At 52.9% G+C, this 16,730-nt stretch overlaps 4 protein-coding genes across 4 annotated transcripts; 1 reads left to right on the top strand and 3 right to left on the bottom strand.

Annotated features, from left to right (window-relative positions):
• Positions 1-1,483: 1,483 nt before the first annotated feature.
• On the bottom strand, positions 1,484-3,461 carry B0H65DRAFT_292001 (ubiquinol-cytochrome c reductase iron-sulfur subunit, mitochondrial). Its single transcript, XM_062823024.1, has 4 exons — positions 2,938-3,461; positions 2,522-2,610; positions 2,249-2,399; positions 1,484-2,133 (listed from the first exon to the last, which is right to left on the bottom strand). Exons 1-4 carry the CDS (start codon positions 3,209-3,211, stop codon positions 1,952-1,954), a joined length of 696 nt encoding a protein of 231 aa, XP_062678529.1. The 5' UTR covers positions 3,212-3,461; the 3' UTR covers positions 1,484-1,951.
• Positions 3,462-3,854: 393 nt separating this feature from the next.
• On the bottom strand, positions 3,855-7,458 carry B0H65DRAFT_433981 (mono-functional DNA-alkylating methyl methanesulfonate N-term-domain-containing protein; the record flags this gene model as incomplete). The annotated part of the gene is made up of 3 exons (XM_062825102.1): positions 3,855-4,166; positions 4,235-7,304; positions 7,364-7,458. 3 exons carry the CDS (start codon positions 7,456-7,458, stop codon positions 3,855-3,857), a joined length of 3,477 nt encoding a protein of 1,158 aa, XP_062678528.1.
• A 2,952-nt stretch (positions 7,459-10,410) lies between these two features.
• B0H65DRAFT_580252 (uncharacterized protein) lies at positions 10,411-14,902 on the top strand (the record flags this gene model as incomplete). The annotated part of the gene is made up of 5 exons (XM_062830788.1): positions 10,411-11,549; positions 11,673-12,594; positions 12,757-12,927; positions 12,964-13,969; positions 14,056-14,902. 5 exons carry the CDS (start codon positions 10,411-10,413, stop codon positions 14,790-14,792), a joined length of 3,975 nt encoding a protein of 1,324 aa, XP_062678527.1. The 3' UTR covers positions 14,793-14,902.
• A 389-nt stretch (positions 14,903-15,291) lies between these two features.
• B0H65DRAFT_291921 (class I glutamine amidotransferase-like protein) lies at positions 15,292-16,373 on the bottom strand. Its single transcript, XM_062823023.1, has 2 exons — positions 16,130-16,373; positions 15,292-16,027 (listed from the first exon to the last, which is right to left on the bottom strand). The coding sequence occupies exons 1-2, from the start codon at positions 16,208-16,210 to the stop codon at positions 15,386-15,388; spliced, it is 723 nt and encodes a 240-aa protein (XP_062678526.1). The 5' UTR covers positions 16,211-16,373; the 3' UTR covers positions 15,292-15,385.
• Positions 16,374-16,730: the final 357 nt, after the last annotated feature.

Raw genomic sequence — 16,730 nt, 5'->3', positions numbered from 1 at the left:
GTCAACAACGACATGTGTCGTGACATGTGAGATAGGGGAAATACGAGGATGTAACCTGTTCAAGATGAATGATGGAAGATTCACCGAAAAGGAGTGATGGCCGCTTGGCCACGGAATTCCTCCCCGTAGAGCCGGTGTACATAGGTGAACAGGTGATGCTGCTCGATATCCTCGGATGTTGTTCAAATTTTCCCACTTGAGATATGCTCAAAAGCCGATGAGTGAGTTGAAAGATGTGCGTGCCACCGTACTTCGAGCAAGCACCTATGTGTACCGGTGTAAATCCATGGCCGCCCCTCTCCCTTATGTTGACGACCTCGAGTTTGGTTCGGCGACGGCACGGTCCGGACATGATCGTGACAGAGAGCATTGTCGAATGTAGCTCGGTCAAAGCTCGCCAAGTGAAAAGGAAACATTCGACTTCGTGATCCGTTCATATAAGATGAGACTCCATAAGCGCTTGATTGACTGTGACCTTCACCCTGTTCACCCCCGTCCGTTTATCACCCCTCACTTCTCACTTTCGATGGCCTCGGCATGCCTCGATATCGGTGGGTGGCTGTCAATGACCTTGTCGCCATGATGTGTGTTTCGAAACGAACTCCGTGGTCCATAGGTCGTTCCACGGGTTGGCCACGAGTTGACCATGGGTGTCTTGGTGCCTTTCGGTAGTCGGATCAGATACGAACGATGGAACTTCGCTTGTTACACGATCCTAGGAAGCCCCTTTGAGCCGCAAGGGTGAGGGGTTTCAAGATTTTGGTGAAGAAGTGAGAAGCCCGCGTCAACACGCGCCCGGGAAGGGGAAGTTCAAAAGATGAGGTTGTTTTCTTTGTGGGGAAAAAGGCTAAGAGCAAGGGGGGGGCATGGGGGTACCCGACCCCTGCGATGGAACCGAAACCCACCGAAGCGTTGGCAAGGGGCTAGAAGGTTGTGGTGCACTAACTTTATTTCACCTGGTGTAGGTGCTAAACTGTTAGCGTAGACTCTTAGGTGTGATGATGTTCGGAGAATTCCTCAGACGTTAACAAAACAACCAGGGTAAGCTAACGGTTCGCGGGCCGCGTCTCCTTACTCAGCTACCATAGCAGCACGGGCGGGTATCAGACCATTTACAGAAACAGTCTGGGCTTTATTGGCCAGCCACGCCAATGACAAAAAAGCTGGCACCTTCAGTTACGCCGATGGCCCATGTAGTGCCCGAAAAGGTGCCAGCTTTTCTGTCATGAGCGTGCCAGCTTGGACAAGCTTCAAGCTGAGGTTATCAAAATCTGTAGTTCTGCTCAACCTGCTGTCCAGCAATTCGGCATATAGCCTGTCCCGCACCCGCATAAAAAACCATTGTGTATACCGATGTCGTGTCTATGACTAGATGCGTTAGCATTGGAAGTATCATGATGTGACCTACGTTTCTCCCAGAAAGCTAGTCACCACAACATATTGTCATGGGTCCATTGCCACGTCTTCTTAAACAAGAGAATTTTCTACAAAGCCGGTCTAAAGGAAGGATATGCCAAACATAGGGAAAACGAAAGGGGCTAGCACTCAGCAGCAACCTAGCTCCATGCTCAGCACCAATGTCAGGTATGTAGGAGTGCGTAGGTGAAGAACGCGGTTCTGAGTATATAGGAGTTTCCGGCTCTTGAGCGCGTATGATCGGTTGTGACACCTGATTGCTGATGTGTATGCGTATGTGTGTCTTCTGTCTATAGGAAGGTCGTACGAAACCGCGAAAGAACCATGGAAAACAGAGAATCCCGTTTTATGGACTATGACACGCTTCCATCCAAGCCCTTTGTCGCATTACCCCCGTACTAATACATTTTTCCTTGTCATCGTCTCTCAGGCAGCAAGGGAAAAAAAAGTGGAGATGGGAATATCGAGAGGATTCCCCTGGTTTGGTTATAAATATTGTCTTGTTTCGATCCGAAAGTTTTGTCTTTTTGCTCGCTTAACCAATGACAAGCTTGCCCTCCTCGGGGAACTCGTAGTTGGGGATCTCGAGGTTCAGAGGGGCAGGTCCTTTCCTGATACGGCCAGAGATATCGTAGTGAGAACCGTGGCAAGGGCAGAACCAGCCACCGTAGTCACCGGCCTCGCCGATGGGAACACAACCCAAGTGGGTGCAGACGCCTGTTTTGTTCACACACCAAATGTCAGTCTTCCCACATCGTCGTGTATCCAGGATCCGAGCATCCAAATATGCTGTCCTTCGTCTCGTTCGAAAAGAGGGACATGGAGGACGTACCAATCATGACGAGCCACTCGGGCTTCTTGACACGCTCGGAATCGGGCTGGGGGTCACGGAGGATGGAAACGTTGACCTTGTTGGCCTCCTCGATCTCGGCCTGGGTACGGTGACGGATGAAGATGGGCTTGCCACGCCACTTGATGATGACCTATAAAGTAGGGAAGAGACCGGGGTCAGCGTTACATCCTGGCTTTGTTCGTCGTCGGGAATCGGTGTGCCCAGCCCAGCACAGCCGGGTCGTCGCTAAGGCGGTTTCGTGGGGATCCTTACGTTCTTGCCCTCGGGGATGGCGTTGAGGTCAACCTCGACCTTGGCCATGGCCAACACATCAGCAGAAGCCGACATGTTCTTGAGGAACTCTGTATATCACGGACGCCTCGTCAGCTGTCTTAAGTTCTTCGGTGTTCGTGTGTATGTGGGTGGGCCGGATGGTTTCCACCCATCCATGCTCCAACATCGTTCCAACATCCAGCCATATCCGCCCCCATATCGAAGGTTGTCATGGTCGTTGCATGTCGATGATCGATGAGTCGTAATCGTAGATAGCTCGCCCCACCATAACAGAACCCCCTTGTCGAACCCCATTGACCCGAACCCATCCACCATATCCCATCTCTTGTTCCCCCCAACCTCGAGTAATGAATGTGTGAAGCTTCCTCCCATGATCCCGTCAAGTCAAGACTCACCCTGGATGGTGGACTTGGCGCCGGCGGCGGTGATGGCGCCCATGGTGCCGACCATGAAGTAGGAGAAGAGCATGTTGGTGCTGGGGGGAGCCTTGCTCATGTATTTGCCGAAGTCGGGGACCTTGGCGGCCTTGCTCTCGCCCTTGAAGGGGCTCTCGAAGGTGGAGGACGAGACACCCTGGAGGGAAGTCGAGGTGGTGAGAGCGCGAACGGCCCGGGCGGGGGAGGCAGCGGCGCGCATGGCGGCGCGGGAAACGATCGAGACGGGCGCCATAGTGTCGGGTCGGGCGGCAAGGATTACTCGCTTGGAAAGAGGACGGAGCGGAGAGAGGGGGTTTCGAGGGCGGGCGAACGAGCGAGGTTCTTCTCTTTCGGGTCGCGGAGATGGGCGGTGTTCCGGAGACGGAATTGACGGCTGCGTAATGCGGTCGAGACGACGAGGCCAAAATCACGGACTGAGGTTTTTCTGGGCCGAGCTTGGTTCCCACCTTTCCCGGCATGGAAACCGCCATAGCTACGGCTTGTGGCCTGAGGCACTAACCAACCACAGCGTCCGCCCAGCAGCTAGGGAGCTACTTAATGCGCGGGCCCTGATTGGCTGTGACTGCCCGTTCGTCCACTCTCCGGTTTCTTCCGTCGCCTGGTTCGTCCCTTAGTGGGGCATCCCGTCACCTCTGAAGTCACCGCAGCACCCGAACAGCTGTCAGTTTGCCAAGGCCGCCAAGACAGTGATGTCAATTGATAACATTTGATGCATTTCCATTCGTTCACTTTGATGATGCTATTCCCAAACCCTATTTGTACTACATGCTGGCCTGCTATGAGCACTCAATGACAAGACTTGCAATTGTCAAAAACTCCATCACCCAAAAAGATGACTTGTAAACATAATCGAAGCAAATTTCTCGATCGTTTACTCAGTGCATCCGCCGCAGCTCCTCCACCATATTCCGCATCTGCTCAACACTCGGCCCAAGACCTTCGCAGATTTCCTTCTGAGTCTTCTCATCCACATCCAAAAACCTCTCCAGCAACTCCGCGTCCAAGAACCTGACAGGTCCAGTCGTTCCATCTGCCTCGGGTCCCCTCTCCGCATTACGGAATGCCCTGTAGGAGTTGAAATCGATCTCGCCGACCGTCTTGATCACTGCAGCCAGCTTATCCTGGAACCTAAGCAAGAGGTCTTGCTCGCGCGCAATCGTGCCAAACATGTAGATACCACCTTCGGCCTGTTTCATAAAGTCAATTGTCAGCCTTGACCCCATGATATGATGAATCTGAAAAGTAGGAAACTCACCGTGGCCAAGAACGCTCGAGGAATGATGATGGCGTTCGGACTAGTCTCGACCTTGATTGGGCGTATCTTGTTCACCTGTTCTCCCAGGTTAAGCTCGCTTGTTATCCTCAGTTGTCGCTGGTCCTCTGCCGTCACACCCTCAACATTCCGTTGAAGCACCATCAAGTTGCCATTGGCATCAGCTTCGAGCCAAGACTCGCCCTCTATATGGGCTACGGCCGTTGCCCACGCCGAATGCCTGTGTCTCGCACACTCTACCAACTTGGCGGCTTCATATTTCTCCCCTTCGGTTTTGGCCGGGACATATTCGACCAACGTAGCCGACTTCATCATGTCAGCGACAGCAATGATGTTGCCATGCACGGCGATGTCCACCGGATAAGTCGTGCATCGATACGAGGCAAGCTTGACGAGATGGGCCTCAGTGCTTGACGTTTCCTCATACTGGCTGATAACCACTGTCTTGTGGAGTGCAGCCACGATCTTGCTTCCCATGACCGCCAAAGCACGGCAAGCGCCCCTCAGCTCGTGCTTGAGGACCAAGTACGGATCCCGGTTGCTGTCAATTCCAAACACCAAGATCCTACCGCGCTTGTCCGTACCAGCGCCACGGTCAGGATCCTCCAGGAAGCTTGTACCCACGATAAACCTCTCCACAAGATTTCCGTAGGAGTCAGGGAGCTCTGCTCGGATAACATCCTCCACTAGCTCGGAATAGGATGACGTTCCGAGCATAAACTCCTTGCCAGCCCGCGCAAACAGGATCTCATCGACCAATTTGAATGAGCTGTGAATGATCTCCTCGCCGTTGATAACCTCTCTCCTGATACATCCAAGTCCAAATCCCTTTTCACTGGGCGAGTATGCAATCCGACGCACCATCTCTCCCAATTCCAGAGATCGCACGTGCGTCTGTCTGGCTGTGTCGATCTCGGAAATCTTGATCTCGGTCTCGGTAGACAAGACGACAGCCCCTGGGAAAGCCTCGGAGTCAAAGGGACAGACACAAGTAGCGTCCTCGGCCGTCACAGCCGAGTATATAATCCGCCCTTCCGAGCCGTAGATCAGACTAGGGTGCTCGGTCGTCGCAAAGATGCTGTAGATGCCATCTTGTTGTGGCAGCAAATGGAAGCGGGCCTCCCTTGTGCCAAGGATGACACTCTTTCGTCCAGAGAAGGTCAGATCCTCGCCGATGTTGAACGTGACCACATTTCCGTCCTCCATGGCGATGAACAAGGTCATTCCAGGCGTATTGGGCAACACCTTGGCCAAGACAATATCTCGGGGTATGGAAGCATCGTCTGCACTGCGACGGAGAGATTCGCCGTGTATAGGCTCCAGGGTGCTCATATCGATAATGGACACCGTTCCGGACGTCCAGAACCCTACCACGCCCACATCCGATAGCTGGGGCGCCACGTGGATGCAAGCTATCTGATCCTGTTCACTGATGTCCTTCTCTTGCACAACCGTCAAATCGTTGTCAATGTTGATGGAGACCAGGGTGGTGCCTTGAACGGACAAGAGCAGCCAGTGTTTGTTAGCTGAAGCATTGATGATCTGCCTGTCACCTTCGGGAGCCCACGATGCTATCGTGACTCCGCTTTCGGCGTCAAGGAGAGTAGCGGCCGCCGTCGTCACCTGAAGCAGTTGCCCATTGTCGAGATTCGTCGCCAGGAGTGTCTGATGCTGTAGGTCCATCCCATAGTAGTTCTCGACTTCCTCGATCTCTCCTTGAGGATCGAACCTGAATATTCGTGTATCAGTCAGGAAGGACGCGACCAGTGTATCCACGCGCGGGGAGTTGTAAGATTGAAGGGAGAAAAGCGCCCGAGTGTGCTGTAGCTCACCCAGGATCGCAATGTCCTGTAAACCAACACCGCTCCGCACACTTCGCAAGGTTCCATCCTTGAAGACACCACTTGCTGTGACAATACGGGCTTGGCCAGAAGAGTACTCGTTGCCCAGCTGGCTGTCGTTTTCCCGATTCCCCATGTCCATCACGGTGAAATCCGTAATAGGACCAATATTCTCTAGAACCTGGACCAGTTGCAGAATCTCGCTGAGATTCTCGCTAAGGAGGTTGAGCCGGTAAAGCTGCGAATTGCCGTAGTGCGAACCAACAAACAACATGTCGTCGCCTAGGTACGTCAAGACGTGTGCGCGGGCCGTCTTTCCAATGTTGGAGACATCCATTCCGGTGACCACTGCGCCCTCCGTCAGGATGGTGAGTAAATGTAGGTTTCCGTAGTCATCGGCCAAGAAATAATGTGTAGGATCGTACTCGGCCCAAGCGACGAATATCGAGGGCTCCTTGAGGGCGGATTCGACCTGTGTCTTGGTCACTTCATCAATGTATAGCAACCGCGTCTCGCCCACCACTATTAGACCGCCAACATGTGGCTTCGCTTGTTCCGTGTTACGGAAATGATGTCTCTTCACCTCCTCTTCGACCTTTTTGACCGGAATCAGTATGCCCGCACCCGGGTCCTCCACATCCGCGTCGATCTCTCGGTCTCTTGTGGGATCAAACTTAGAAATCTCTGTGTGCCGGTCGTCGGACGTGAGGCGGTACGTCGCCAGTTTGGTTTCGTTGGAGTTGGCCTGGTTGCGGTAGAGGAAGGCAACTTTGGGAATGCCGGTCTCGGTGTATAGGAAGGTGCTGCCCTTGATGAAGAGCTCGGATAGGCGCACTTGTACCAATATGTCAAGTGTCGTCGCCGTGTTCTTCCGGTTACCCAGCCGCCAGACCGATAAGACACCCTCCCATAGGTGCATGGCCATGAACCTCCCGCTAGGATCGACAATGCATTTGTCCTGGCTTTGCGAGTCGCGCATGTGGCGCTCGCCCGGATCGCTGAAACGGTTCAGGGTTTTCAACTGCTGGGTTTCGCGGTCCCATTCTGCCGTAAAGTATTCGAATTGGTCGGTGCCAACGAAAAGAAGGTCGGTTGGATGGTCTTTGGGCTGAAGCTTTTGGAGAATTGTGATGGTCCCGTTGATAACCTTGGAATGGATCATGGATAGATGACCGTCGGCGAGCTTCCATATTTCTATGCGATTCGTTTTCCTAATGCGCTTGAATCAGCAAAGATGATCATGCAACTGAAGGGGTAGAGAGGTCCATACGTGATAATCAAGCTCTCCTCCTCCGGCGACAAAAGGTTGATACGCAGAGCATGCCGCACGCTGCTCGGCCGGTGAATCGGGGCGACGTAGGCCATGGTGTATGATGCGGCGGGCGACAGAGGCTCGAGAAGTGGGATCTTTACATTCGATAAATTGTAAGAAAAATGGGAGAAGTAATGTCTTATTATTAATTGTCGCGCCGTGGGTTCTTTGCAGTTTGGGAACTGAATGCTAGCGTCGAATGGTTTCCAACAGTGGTGATGCAATGGACGAGCTGCGGAGTTAAGAGCAGTTCGTCCGCTGTGCGTGGGGGAAGAGGCGAGCGGGGGCTGCAAGCTCTCTAACTTTTGCTGCGCTTGAACGCTACCCCGCGATCGCGACGCGTCAAGCTCTTGAATAACTGGAATATCATCAAACCAAGTCAATACAGAGCACAAAGTTTGGCCTGACGAGTATAGTCTTGTCAATGCTACTTGAACGTTTACGAAGCATTCAAGCATTATCTGGCTTGTATTCAGTTCTTCCTCTGCCACAATTCTTAGAAACACGTTTTCGTATTAAGTGTTTGACCAAAGTGGAGCAATGTTAGTCCCCCTTTTCCATTTGTTGTGTACCATCTTTTTTGTCCAGCGAGTCCTCGCTTTGTTCCACTTCCTTCATATCATCTTCCTCGACCGCTTGAACCAGCCCTTCAAAATCTTCGTTCACAACACTTCGCTATGACTTACAGCGATGTAGGTTGTTACCGACAGTTCACCACAAAGATTTCTGGATCTCTTGCAGAAGTTTCCTCAACCTCTGCAGCCAAAGGTCCAACGCCTCGCGAGGCACCGTGAGTGTCAACCGGAACCAGCCAGATTCCTCAGCTGGCGGGCATTTGGGTTTCTTGGCCATTGCAGAACAGTCAGAGCGCTTCATATCGCTCGGGAGCACCAGAGACCAGGGAGAGAGGTGGAGGGATGATGCGAGCTGGAAGTAAATCCCAAACCCAGTCTCTAGCTTCCGTCAACTGACCAAGAGAATACTCATGACCGAACAAAGACCTTAAAAGTCAGCAAACACATAGTAGTAGATTTCATGATACTGTAGGACCAAGGCGGCAATACAAACGGAACGACTTCTTCCTCGCATCCCGAGCGCGTAGCCCAAAGATTGCAATGAAAATGACTTGAGAAGAAAGAAGCAAAGTCGTGCAGTTCGCATCACCTGGAGGCAGTGTAATGCCAGGGACACGGTGGAAGGCGACCATGAGCAAGCCCAGAGGGTCGCCGACCGAACTGCAAAAATAGTTGTAATCACGATTCTGCCCCCGTAAGAGCAGTTTCAGAGATTAAACTGAAAAGAACAGACTGCTATGCTTGATCTAAGCCATAAGGCAAAGAGAGCTAAAGAAGAAAAGAAGAGAGAAAGACAAGACAAATCAGGGCGACGGTCTCGGTGGTTTATATTCCCCCCTGCTGCCTGGATGACTTGGTCTGTGCACGAGTGCAAGTTTGGGCCCACTTATTGTCCGGGGAAGTGCTAACCAAGTACAGTATGTATCACGTGCATCCCGACGACGACGACGACGACGACATATGAAAGAGTCAAGTCGAGATGTACCTGGAGTCAACATCAAGCCACCTAACTACGATCATACTTGCCTGAGATAAATTCTTGCGGCAGTACATCTCGTCCTCTGTCCGAAACACCGGGGAACATTCTCGTTTCACCATTCTTCATTGTTCCCGTTGTTCTCTCTTAAGAACTGTTCCTTGACTCTAGGGCTAGACTGGCAGGCGATATATGTTGTGGATGACATGACGAAACGAGGCCTCGGGTCGCCGTAACAGTTGAGCATCTCAGTGACAGATTGCTCATAGGAAGAGGATATTGATATGGACCCGGTCAACAAAGGCACGTCTATCGCAGCTTGAAGCCTTGGTGACACTCGCATTCTGTCGCTCATGTATCGGCCAGATCGAAATGGATTCCAAATAATTCTGCTAACCGGACCTTCTTAGTTTCTGGAAACAAGTTGTAGCTTCAATGATGTGATTCTGGTTAACTCGGGGCCTCAACTTGCCGAGAGGCATGTCTGAACTCCAGGCGCCAGACGTCGCTAGGAAGGAAACGCCATGGCAGTTTCATGCCTTCCTACGCATATGTGTTGATGACCCAAGCCGTTGCCGGTCTGATGTCACCAAGCTTCTAATGTTGACAGTACAAACCGCAACTCTCATATTGGATCAAGATTGGGCTTCAGTAAATGATGGTGTGGGCGGCTCGTTCATCTGTGAAAGATGTGTGGTCAAGGAATATGACATATAAATCTGTCACAAGGGAGAAGATGACTTTTGGTGTCTCGCAATGTCCATTGTTCGAAGCTTGAAACAAGCTGGTGCGATGTTGGCCTAGGGAACAAAATCGGGGGTCAGCGTGGAACAACTTGAAAAGGTATGCTTGAACTCCATGGAAAAGACGTGGGCAAAACAGGAAGAGAGAGTTCATGTTCACTTTCTCCCTTGATGCGTTCCTTTACAACCGACGACGGTAATAAGCTGATTGACAAAAACAAGGCCCGGTATTTATCAATCCGTCTCCGTCACCCGGGCCACACCTTTTTTGCACCCCCTTCACAGTCAGCTCGACTTGTGCTGGAGTACTTTCTGCACCTGACGACGAAGTGATTGGAAATAATTAGCAGGACTACCAGCAATCTGGAACTGAGAGTCGTTCACTTTGGAAGGCAAAGAAGGTAACTTTTTTTCACCGAGACCGGCAGGACCTTCGAACCCCCCGCGTCATAACCTGTACCGACGCGGGCATCGGCCATTCACTTGTTGCCCCGAGCGCCGTACGTATTTATTATATGGCAGAAATAACTCCCCGCCTTGCACTGCGCGACCTTTTATTTCCTTCACCACTTCCCGCCAGGTCCATCTTGGTGTTTACCCCCAACACTCGACGTGCGACTATCGACAACTCCCCCACGAGCTGTTCAACCGCACCACGGACAACGCGTCTCCGCATTCAAGCTGCCGGATAACGGTGGCTTTTACTGCAACATGAACGACGCAAATCACAATCAGCCTGACCTAAATCCGTCACAATCAGAATACGTTCACAGCGTCTTCGCCTTTCAAATGGAGCCCATCGACCCTGCCTTGACGGCTGGCCAGTCCAATACCCCTTTGCGACCGACCTCGCAGACGTCCCCTCCTCAGTCTTTTCCATCCAACTTGGGGCAATTCCAAAACCCAAATTCCCATCCCACTTTCCCCCCTCCCAACCCTCCTCACCATTCCCGTATTGCAGCCCAGAACAATCCTAACATGAGCGTCATGGGAAATGGAAACGGCATGGCACCTGACCAAGGACATACCTTCAACCAGCAGTTGCCGTCTTTTGGTTTTCAACATCCCACACAGCCGTCCGCCGGCCAGCCCATCGCAACGACCCAAGCCAACTTTCACAACAACATGGTCAATATGGGGGCTCAGCAGGCCACTCAACAACCTCAGCCATCGTTCAATGGCCATATGAGCCACAACACAGGGGGAAACAATTTGATGGGGTTTCCTCAACAGGCACAAGCCGCCGCGGCCATGCTACAGTATGCGCATCACCAACAACCTGTCAACGGAATGGTGAACCCGTACCTGGGTCAGATTCCTTCGTCCTTCGATTTCTCGATTATCCCTGGCGCCGCCAGCCATTACAACAATGGCAGCTTTCACAACAACAACTCTTCATTCCGTCCCAACAGCATGCCTGCATTGCAATCGCAGGCTCCTCAACCTCCGGCTACCTCCTTACCAGCGGATGCTCTCTCCCGTGCTGCCGAGACAATGAAGAGCCAAGTCGCTGCGGAGACGACGAAAAAGGGGGTCTCAAAGAGTGCCACAAGCCAGACACCTGCCACCCCCCAAGAAGCGAATCCCGCCCAGCCTGCGAAGCGCAAGAGGAATTATGCTCCTCGAAAGCCAAAGGCCGACGGCACAACCGACCCTACGGCTCCCAAAGAGCCACCGAAGAAACGTCAGAGGACGCAGAAAAAGAAGACAGAGACCACCGCACCCGTCGCACCGGAGGCCATTGCACCCGTCGCACCGATGGCTGCTATGTCGACACCGACGTCTACGCCAACCTTTACTCCAGCCCTCTTGTCGACCACAAACCATTATGGTGCTTCTCCAGCTAACCCGTCAATGCTGTCGGCTTCAGGAACAGCCACTCCAAACCCATCTATTGGGCACACAACAGACACACCTACGCCTGCTGTTCAACAGGCCCTTAAGGCTATGAAAACATTCCAGCCTACCCAGAGCTTCGTACAGACAACAGGCTCGGCCACACTTCCTCCTTCCGCCCCTCATAAGCAGGTAGCCCAGCTTTCTTCCCAGGCGCCGATCTTCAATATGGCTCCCCCCTCACCTATTCAGGTCCCGTCGGAATTTGCTGCGGCGGCTTATTCTGCTCCGATCCCAAACTTGAGTTCTGCACCACCAACTCATGTGGTGAAGCAAACTCCGGCGAAGGGTATTGAGAAACAAGCCCCTGCTGTGCCTAACAAGGTCTCGCCTGTTCCTGTTCCGAATATCCCAACAGTTGCGAAAGTCGCATCTGTGTTTCCTCGACAAGCTCCTGGTGTTGCTCAATCTTCTACTGCAGCTCCAGCTTCAACTCAAGCTTTTGCTCCGGGCCCAGCTCGTGCGCCGGCACTAGGTCCTACCCCGGCACCCACCCCGACTCCTACTCCTGCTCGAGTTTCTCCTCAACATCCGTCTCAACCTCCCAAGCAGGATCCAGTTGGACCTTCAGCCCAGAGAGCTCCTAATGCGGCTTTCACTCCGTCTCCTTCTCCAGCTCCCGCCCGGCATCCTCCTCAGTCTTCCACCCAAGAACAGACCCAACCTCCTGCTCAACTTCCGGTTCAACCTTCCACTCATGTGACGGCCCCACCTGTCGGTCAGGAGCCTGCTCAGCAAACCGTTCAGCAACAGGCTCAGCAAGCTGTTCAAAAGCCAGCTCAGCATATTGTTCAGCAACCAGCCCAGCGTGCTATTCAGTATGCTGCTCAGCGTCAAGCTCAGGCTCCTGTTCAGCATCAAGCTCAGGCTGTTGCTCAACAACAAGCCCAAGCTACTGCTCAGAATCGTGTATCTGCTCAGCCTGCTGTTCAACATTCATATCAGCATGCTGTTCAGCAGCCATCTCAGCAACAGGCCCATCAACAGACTCAACATACTGTTCAGCCGCCAACTCAACAACAGGCCCAACATGCTGCTCAGCAACTGGCGCAGCAGAAGGCCCAGAAACAAGCTCAGCAAAAGGCTCGGAAACAGGCCCAGCAACAACAGGCCCAGCAACAACAGGCTCAGCAACAACAGGCTCAGCAACAACAGGCCCAGCAACAACAGGCTCAGCAACAGCAGACTCAGCAACAACAGGCCCAGCAACAGTTCCTGCAACAAGCTCAGCATGCTTTTCAGCAACAGGCCCAGCAAAGGGCCCAGCAGCAAGCTCAGCATGCCGCTCAACCACAAGCTCAGCATGCCGCTCAACAACAGGCTCAGAATGCCGTTCAGACACCCGCTCAGTATGCTGCTCAGCAAAAGGCTCAACAACAGGCTCAGCAACAGGCCCAGAATGGTGCTCAGATCCCAGCTCAGCATACCACTCAGCAACCAGTTCAGCATGCTGTCCAACATCAAGCTCAGGCTGCCGCTCAGATTCCAACAACTCAGCATGCCATGCAAGCCTCCTCGACCGGACCTTCCCTCCAACCCTCAACTCAACCAGCACTTCCCCCCCAGATCCCCAACGTAAACACCTCCAACCTCTCAAAGCCCGTAACCCCCACCATCATCTCCCCCCAAGCCGATACCGACTTCTACTGCGTCTTCGGCATCCACACCCTCCACCACTTCCGCGTGCGCCGCAGCACGCTCAAACACCTGCACCACCCAACCTCCCTCACCACCTCCCCCTTCCCCAATATTGTGTACATCAACTTCAACGAGGCGCTCACCACCCCGGGTAGTGGTACCACCCCGACCGAGCTCTCCAACGCCCCCGGCGAGACCGCCGACTCGCACATGCAAGCCTTCGGTCGTTTGCTCCGCCTCCTCGAAGACCCCGCCACCCAGGGCAAAACAGCCTGCGACGTCGAGACCATCTGGCGCTTATCCAACCTGCAGCCGGCGCTTGGGCTGGATAAGGGGTACGTCGTGAGTTGGTTGAGACGGTGTATGGGGTTGTTTATTGGGCAGGTTACCACGCCTGTGTCTGTGCCGACGACGGTGACGAGCAGCACGAGCGGTGGTAGCGGTAACAAAGAGAATGTGAATCCACATTGGATGTCCACACAGGTGGCGGAGGAGGATCTGTTTGAGGAGCGTGATATGAAGGGGGCGGACTTGAAGAAGAATAAATGGGAGAAGGCGTTGGAGGCATGTAGGAAGTTTATGTGGATCGTGGAGTGGAGGACGTTGGTGGCTAGGTTGGCGTATGTGTGTTGTGTGGATAAGGATGCGCAGGGACGGTTTGTTTTGAGGAAGCCGGGTGGTGGTGTTGGTGGGGGAGGGGTGTTGAATAGGGGGTTGGTTGGGGAGGAGACTATTGGTGAGTTTTTCTTGTTCTTTCTTTGTTCGGCCAGTGTTTGATGTTGATGAAGAGGAGTGTTGACTAACAAAAAATCACGGAAACAGATGCCATCGTCAACACCCGAACCAAAGCCTGCGACTACCTGATAAACGTAGCTGAGACCACATGCAAGAACTGGCACGGTCGTATCAAGAACGGCCAACGCAACGGCGGCTGTCGCAGCAAATTGTGCATGGAAAAGCGCATGGCCGGTTTGACACAGGTCATCAGAGGCTTGGGTCTGCATATACCCAAGGAAACCACTGCAACAACCACAACCACACCCACAGCCGGAGCATCATCCAACGGACCCAACGGACCCAACCCAGAGACCCAAGCCCAAGCCCAAGCCCAAGCCCAAGCCCAAACCGCCTCTATCGAATCCACCTTCCACGGCCAAGGAACTAAAATGACCAACGGCCTCTCCATCCACTCCGTCTTCGACATCATGAAAGCCATCGAGCACGAGCGTCGCGGCAGGTACCGCTTCGCGGACGCCATGATGCAGCAATTCGCCGGCAAATGCTACGACTGCATGAAGGGCTCGGCGTTCGGCCCGGGCGAGCTCAATCCCACCAACACGCTGTTCCCTATCATCGACTTGCTGTATGAGATGTTGTGGGAGTTGAGGGTCAAGTTTTTGGAGTGGACGGAGTATCCGTGGGCGGAGAGGATTGTGCTTACTGGTATTCAAGCCGATGGCGCTTCCGCTTCTGCTGTTGCGGAAAGATTGCAAGCGGTAGTGGGCGGTGGTGCTGTTGGCATTATTGGCACAGATGGGAGGACTGTTGGCAGTAATTAAGGATGGGGATGGATGGATCCCTCTCTAGCCAGGGTATTTTCTTTTTGTGTGTGCATTATTAGGCGCTGAGGGAAAAGAAGGGTTGGCGTATCGACTATATACCCGGTTAGCATTGGCGTTTTCGTGCCGGTTTGGCTAAGAGTTTGGCCAGAAAGGGCTTGGCTGTGGGTTAGTATCATGGCAGGGGAAAATAGGTGCGCATCAGGATCTCGACATACGTCAAAAGAAGTGATGGGGGTTGGGAAATTGGCGGTGTACACACGTCCTGTTTGGACTTTCCCAGTCTACACATACCCCGGCGTTTGGTTGTTTCAACTTGCTTACTTTATTTAGTCTGCAAATACCCCAGCGTTGATGACAGCGGTACCATAGCTCTGTTTGTTGTATAGTCATGTATTCATTCATGAATGACTTCTACTTATAAGAAAAGCAGGAATCAACAGCAAAAGTTGCCAAACAAAGAAATCTATTCATTCAAAAACATTCGTGACTCGTGTAGTGTTAACCCAGAAGACAGAAATTCTATTCTCGCACGGCAGTTACCTATGTTATGTAAACCGCCGTTACTTCCCTAGAAGTCTAGAATTTACTGCTCAAGACGAAATAGCCTTCAAAATAGCCTTGCCAACCCCCGTAGCACTAGCCGGGTTCTGCCCCGTAATCAACCGTCCCTCCGCATCAACAACCACCTTCTCGCCCCACGCACTGGGGGCCTTCTCAAACGCCCCCTCCGGTCCCACCGCCTCCTTCAACTTATCCTCCAACATAAACGGCATGAATTTGCTCAGTTGAACCATATCCTCCTCCTCATTCGTGAACCCCGTCACCTTCCTCCCCTTCAACAAGTGACTCCCATCAGCAAGCTTCACATTCACCAGCGCCGCGGGACCGTGGCACACCGCGGCTACGACCTTGCCAGCGTCCCAGAATTCGCGGATAAGTTGCTGGGATTGAGGGTCGGTGGCGAGGTCGAACATGGGGCCGTGGCCGCCGGGGAAGAAGATAGCCGCAAAGGGGGCGATGGCGGAGGGGTTACCGACGAAGTCGGAGAGCGGGAGGGTTTGCTCGAAAAGGGGCTTGGTGGAGGGAGAGTTGATGAAGTTGGTGGAGATGGAATCGTCCTTGGCGGCGTCGATGGAGGAGGGGTCGACGGGTGAGAGACCGCCGCGAGGGGAGGCGACGGTTAGGGAGACGGAGGCGGAGTTGAGGACGTCGTAGGGGTGGGCGAATTCGGACTGGGGGGTGGTGTTAGTTAGGTTATCTTTTGTACTGGTGGTAAGGGGAGAAGGAGAAATGGGATGAAGGAGGGGAAAAGGGAGGAGAGGGGAGAAGCTTACCAAGTACCACCCAGTAGGCTTGCCAGTATCACCGAGCTTGTCGTGAGAGGTGAGAACGACGAGGACCTTGGGAGCGGACATTTTGATGATGTTGTGTTTTGGTGTTCTTTTCGTGATTGGTTTGGTATTGTAGTATGGAGTCTTGATGTAGTGAATCCGTGTGAAGCGTTGTAAAAACTTCTGAAGATGAAAGACAGAGACGAGCAGCTATTTATCTCAAAACCAACCTCAACAATGATGTGGTGATGTTGACGACTTACACACGTGGAAGTCTCTAATACGTCACTGCCAAGACCCGCTGCGACCCCTTAACCACATGTCCACAGCAAGGAAGCTACCCCGCCAAACATCGTCGATCTTTGGTTTGTTGAGTTCTCAGCAACATCTTTGCTTCGACGTCCTACTCTCGACGACTTGCTTAATCCATGAACAACGCCAAACGCCGTTTCTTCGACTAATTACCTTATATATGAGCGATTCATCAGCGACGCCTTTCTCTCGACAATTTGTCTTACATGCTTGCCAAAAATCACTGAAATGGCTTTATCGAAGAAGCGTCTGGAGGTGGTCAGCAATCAAGGGGAGCCAGGTACAAGTGTTC

The sequence above is a fragment of the Neurospora tetraspora genome (genome assembly GCF_033439725.1).
Source record: "Neurospora tetraspora strain CBS 560.94 chromosome Unknown B0H65scaffold_7, whole genome shotgun sequence".
NCBI lineage: Eukaryota > Fungi > Ascomycota > Sordariomycetes > Sordariales > Sordariaceae > Neurospora > Neurospora tetraspora.
This window is presented reverse-complemented; position numbering and strand designations above follow the sequence as displayed.

What these genes read in the sequence shown, in the direction of transcription:
- B0H65DRAFT_292001 (XM_062823024.1), bottom strand. Translation starts at nt 3,211, where the DNA reads ATGGCGCCCGTCTCGATCGTTTCCCGCGCCGCCATGCGCGCCGCTGCC. An exon ending in CGCCAAGTCCACCATCCAGG is followed by an intron (nt 2,611 to 2,937) that starts GTGAGTCTTGAC and finishes CGTGATATACAG; the next exon opens with AGTTCCTCAAGAACATGTCG. An exon ending in CGAGTGGCTCGTCATGATTG is followed by an intron (nt 2,134 to 2,248) that starts GTACGTCCTCCA and finishes TGAACAAAACAG; the next exon opens with GCGTCTGCACCCACTTGGGT.
- B0H65DRAFT_291921 (XM_062823023.1), bottom strand. Translation starts at nt 16,210, where the DNA reads ATGTCCGCTCCCAAGGTCCTCGTCGTTCTCACCTCTCACGACAAGCTC. An exon ending in AGCCTACTGGGTGGTACTTG is followed by an intron (nt 16,028 to 16,129) that starts GTAAGCTTCTCC and finishes ACCACCCCCCAG; the next exon opens with TCCGAATTCGCCCACCCCTA.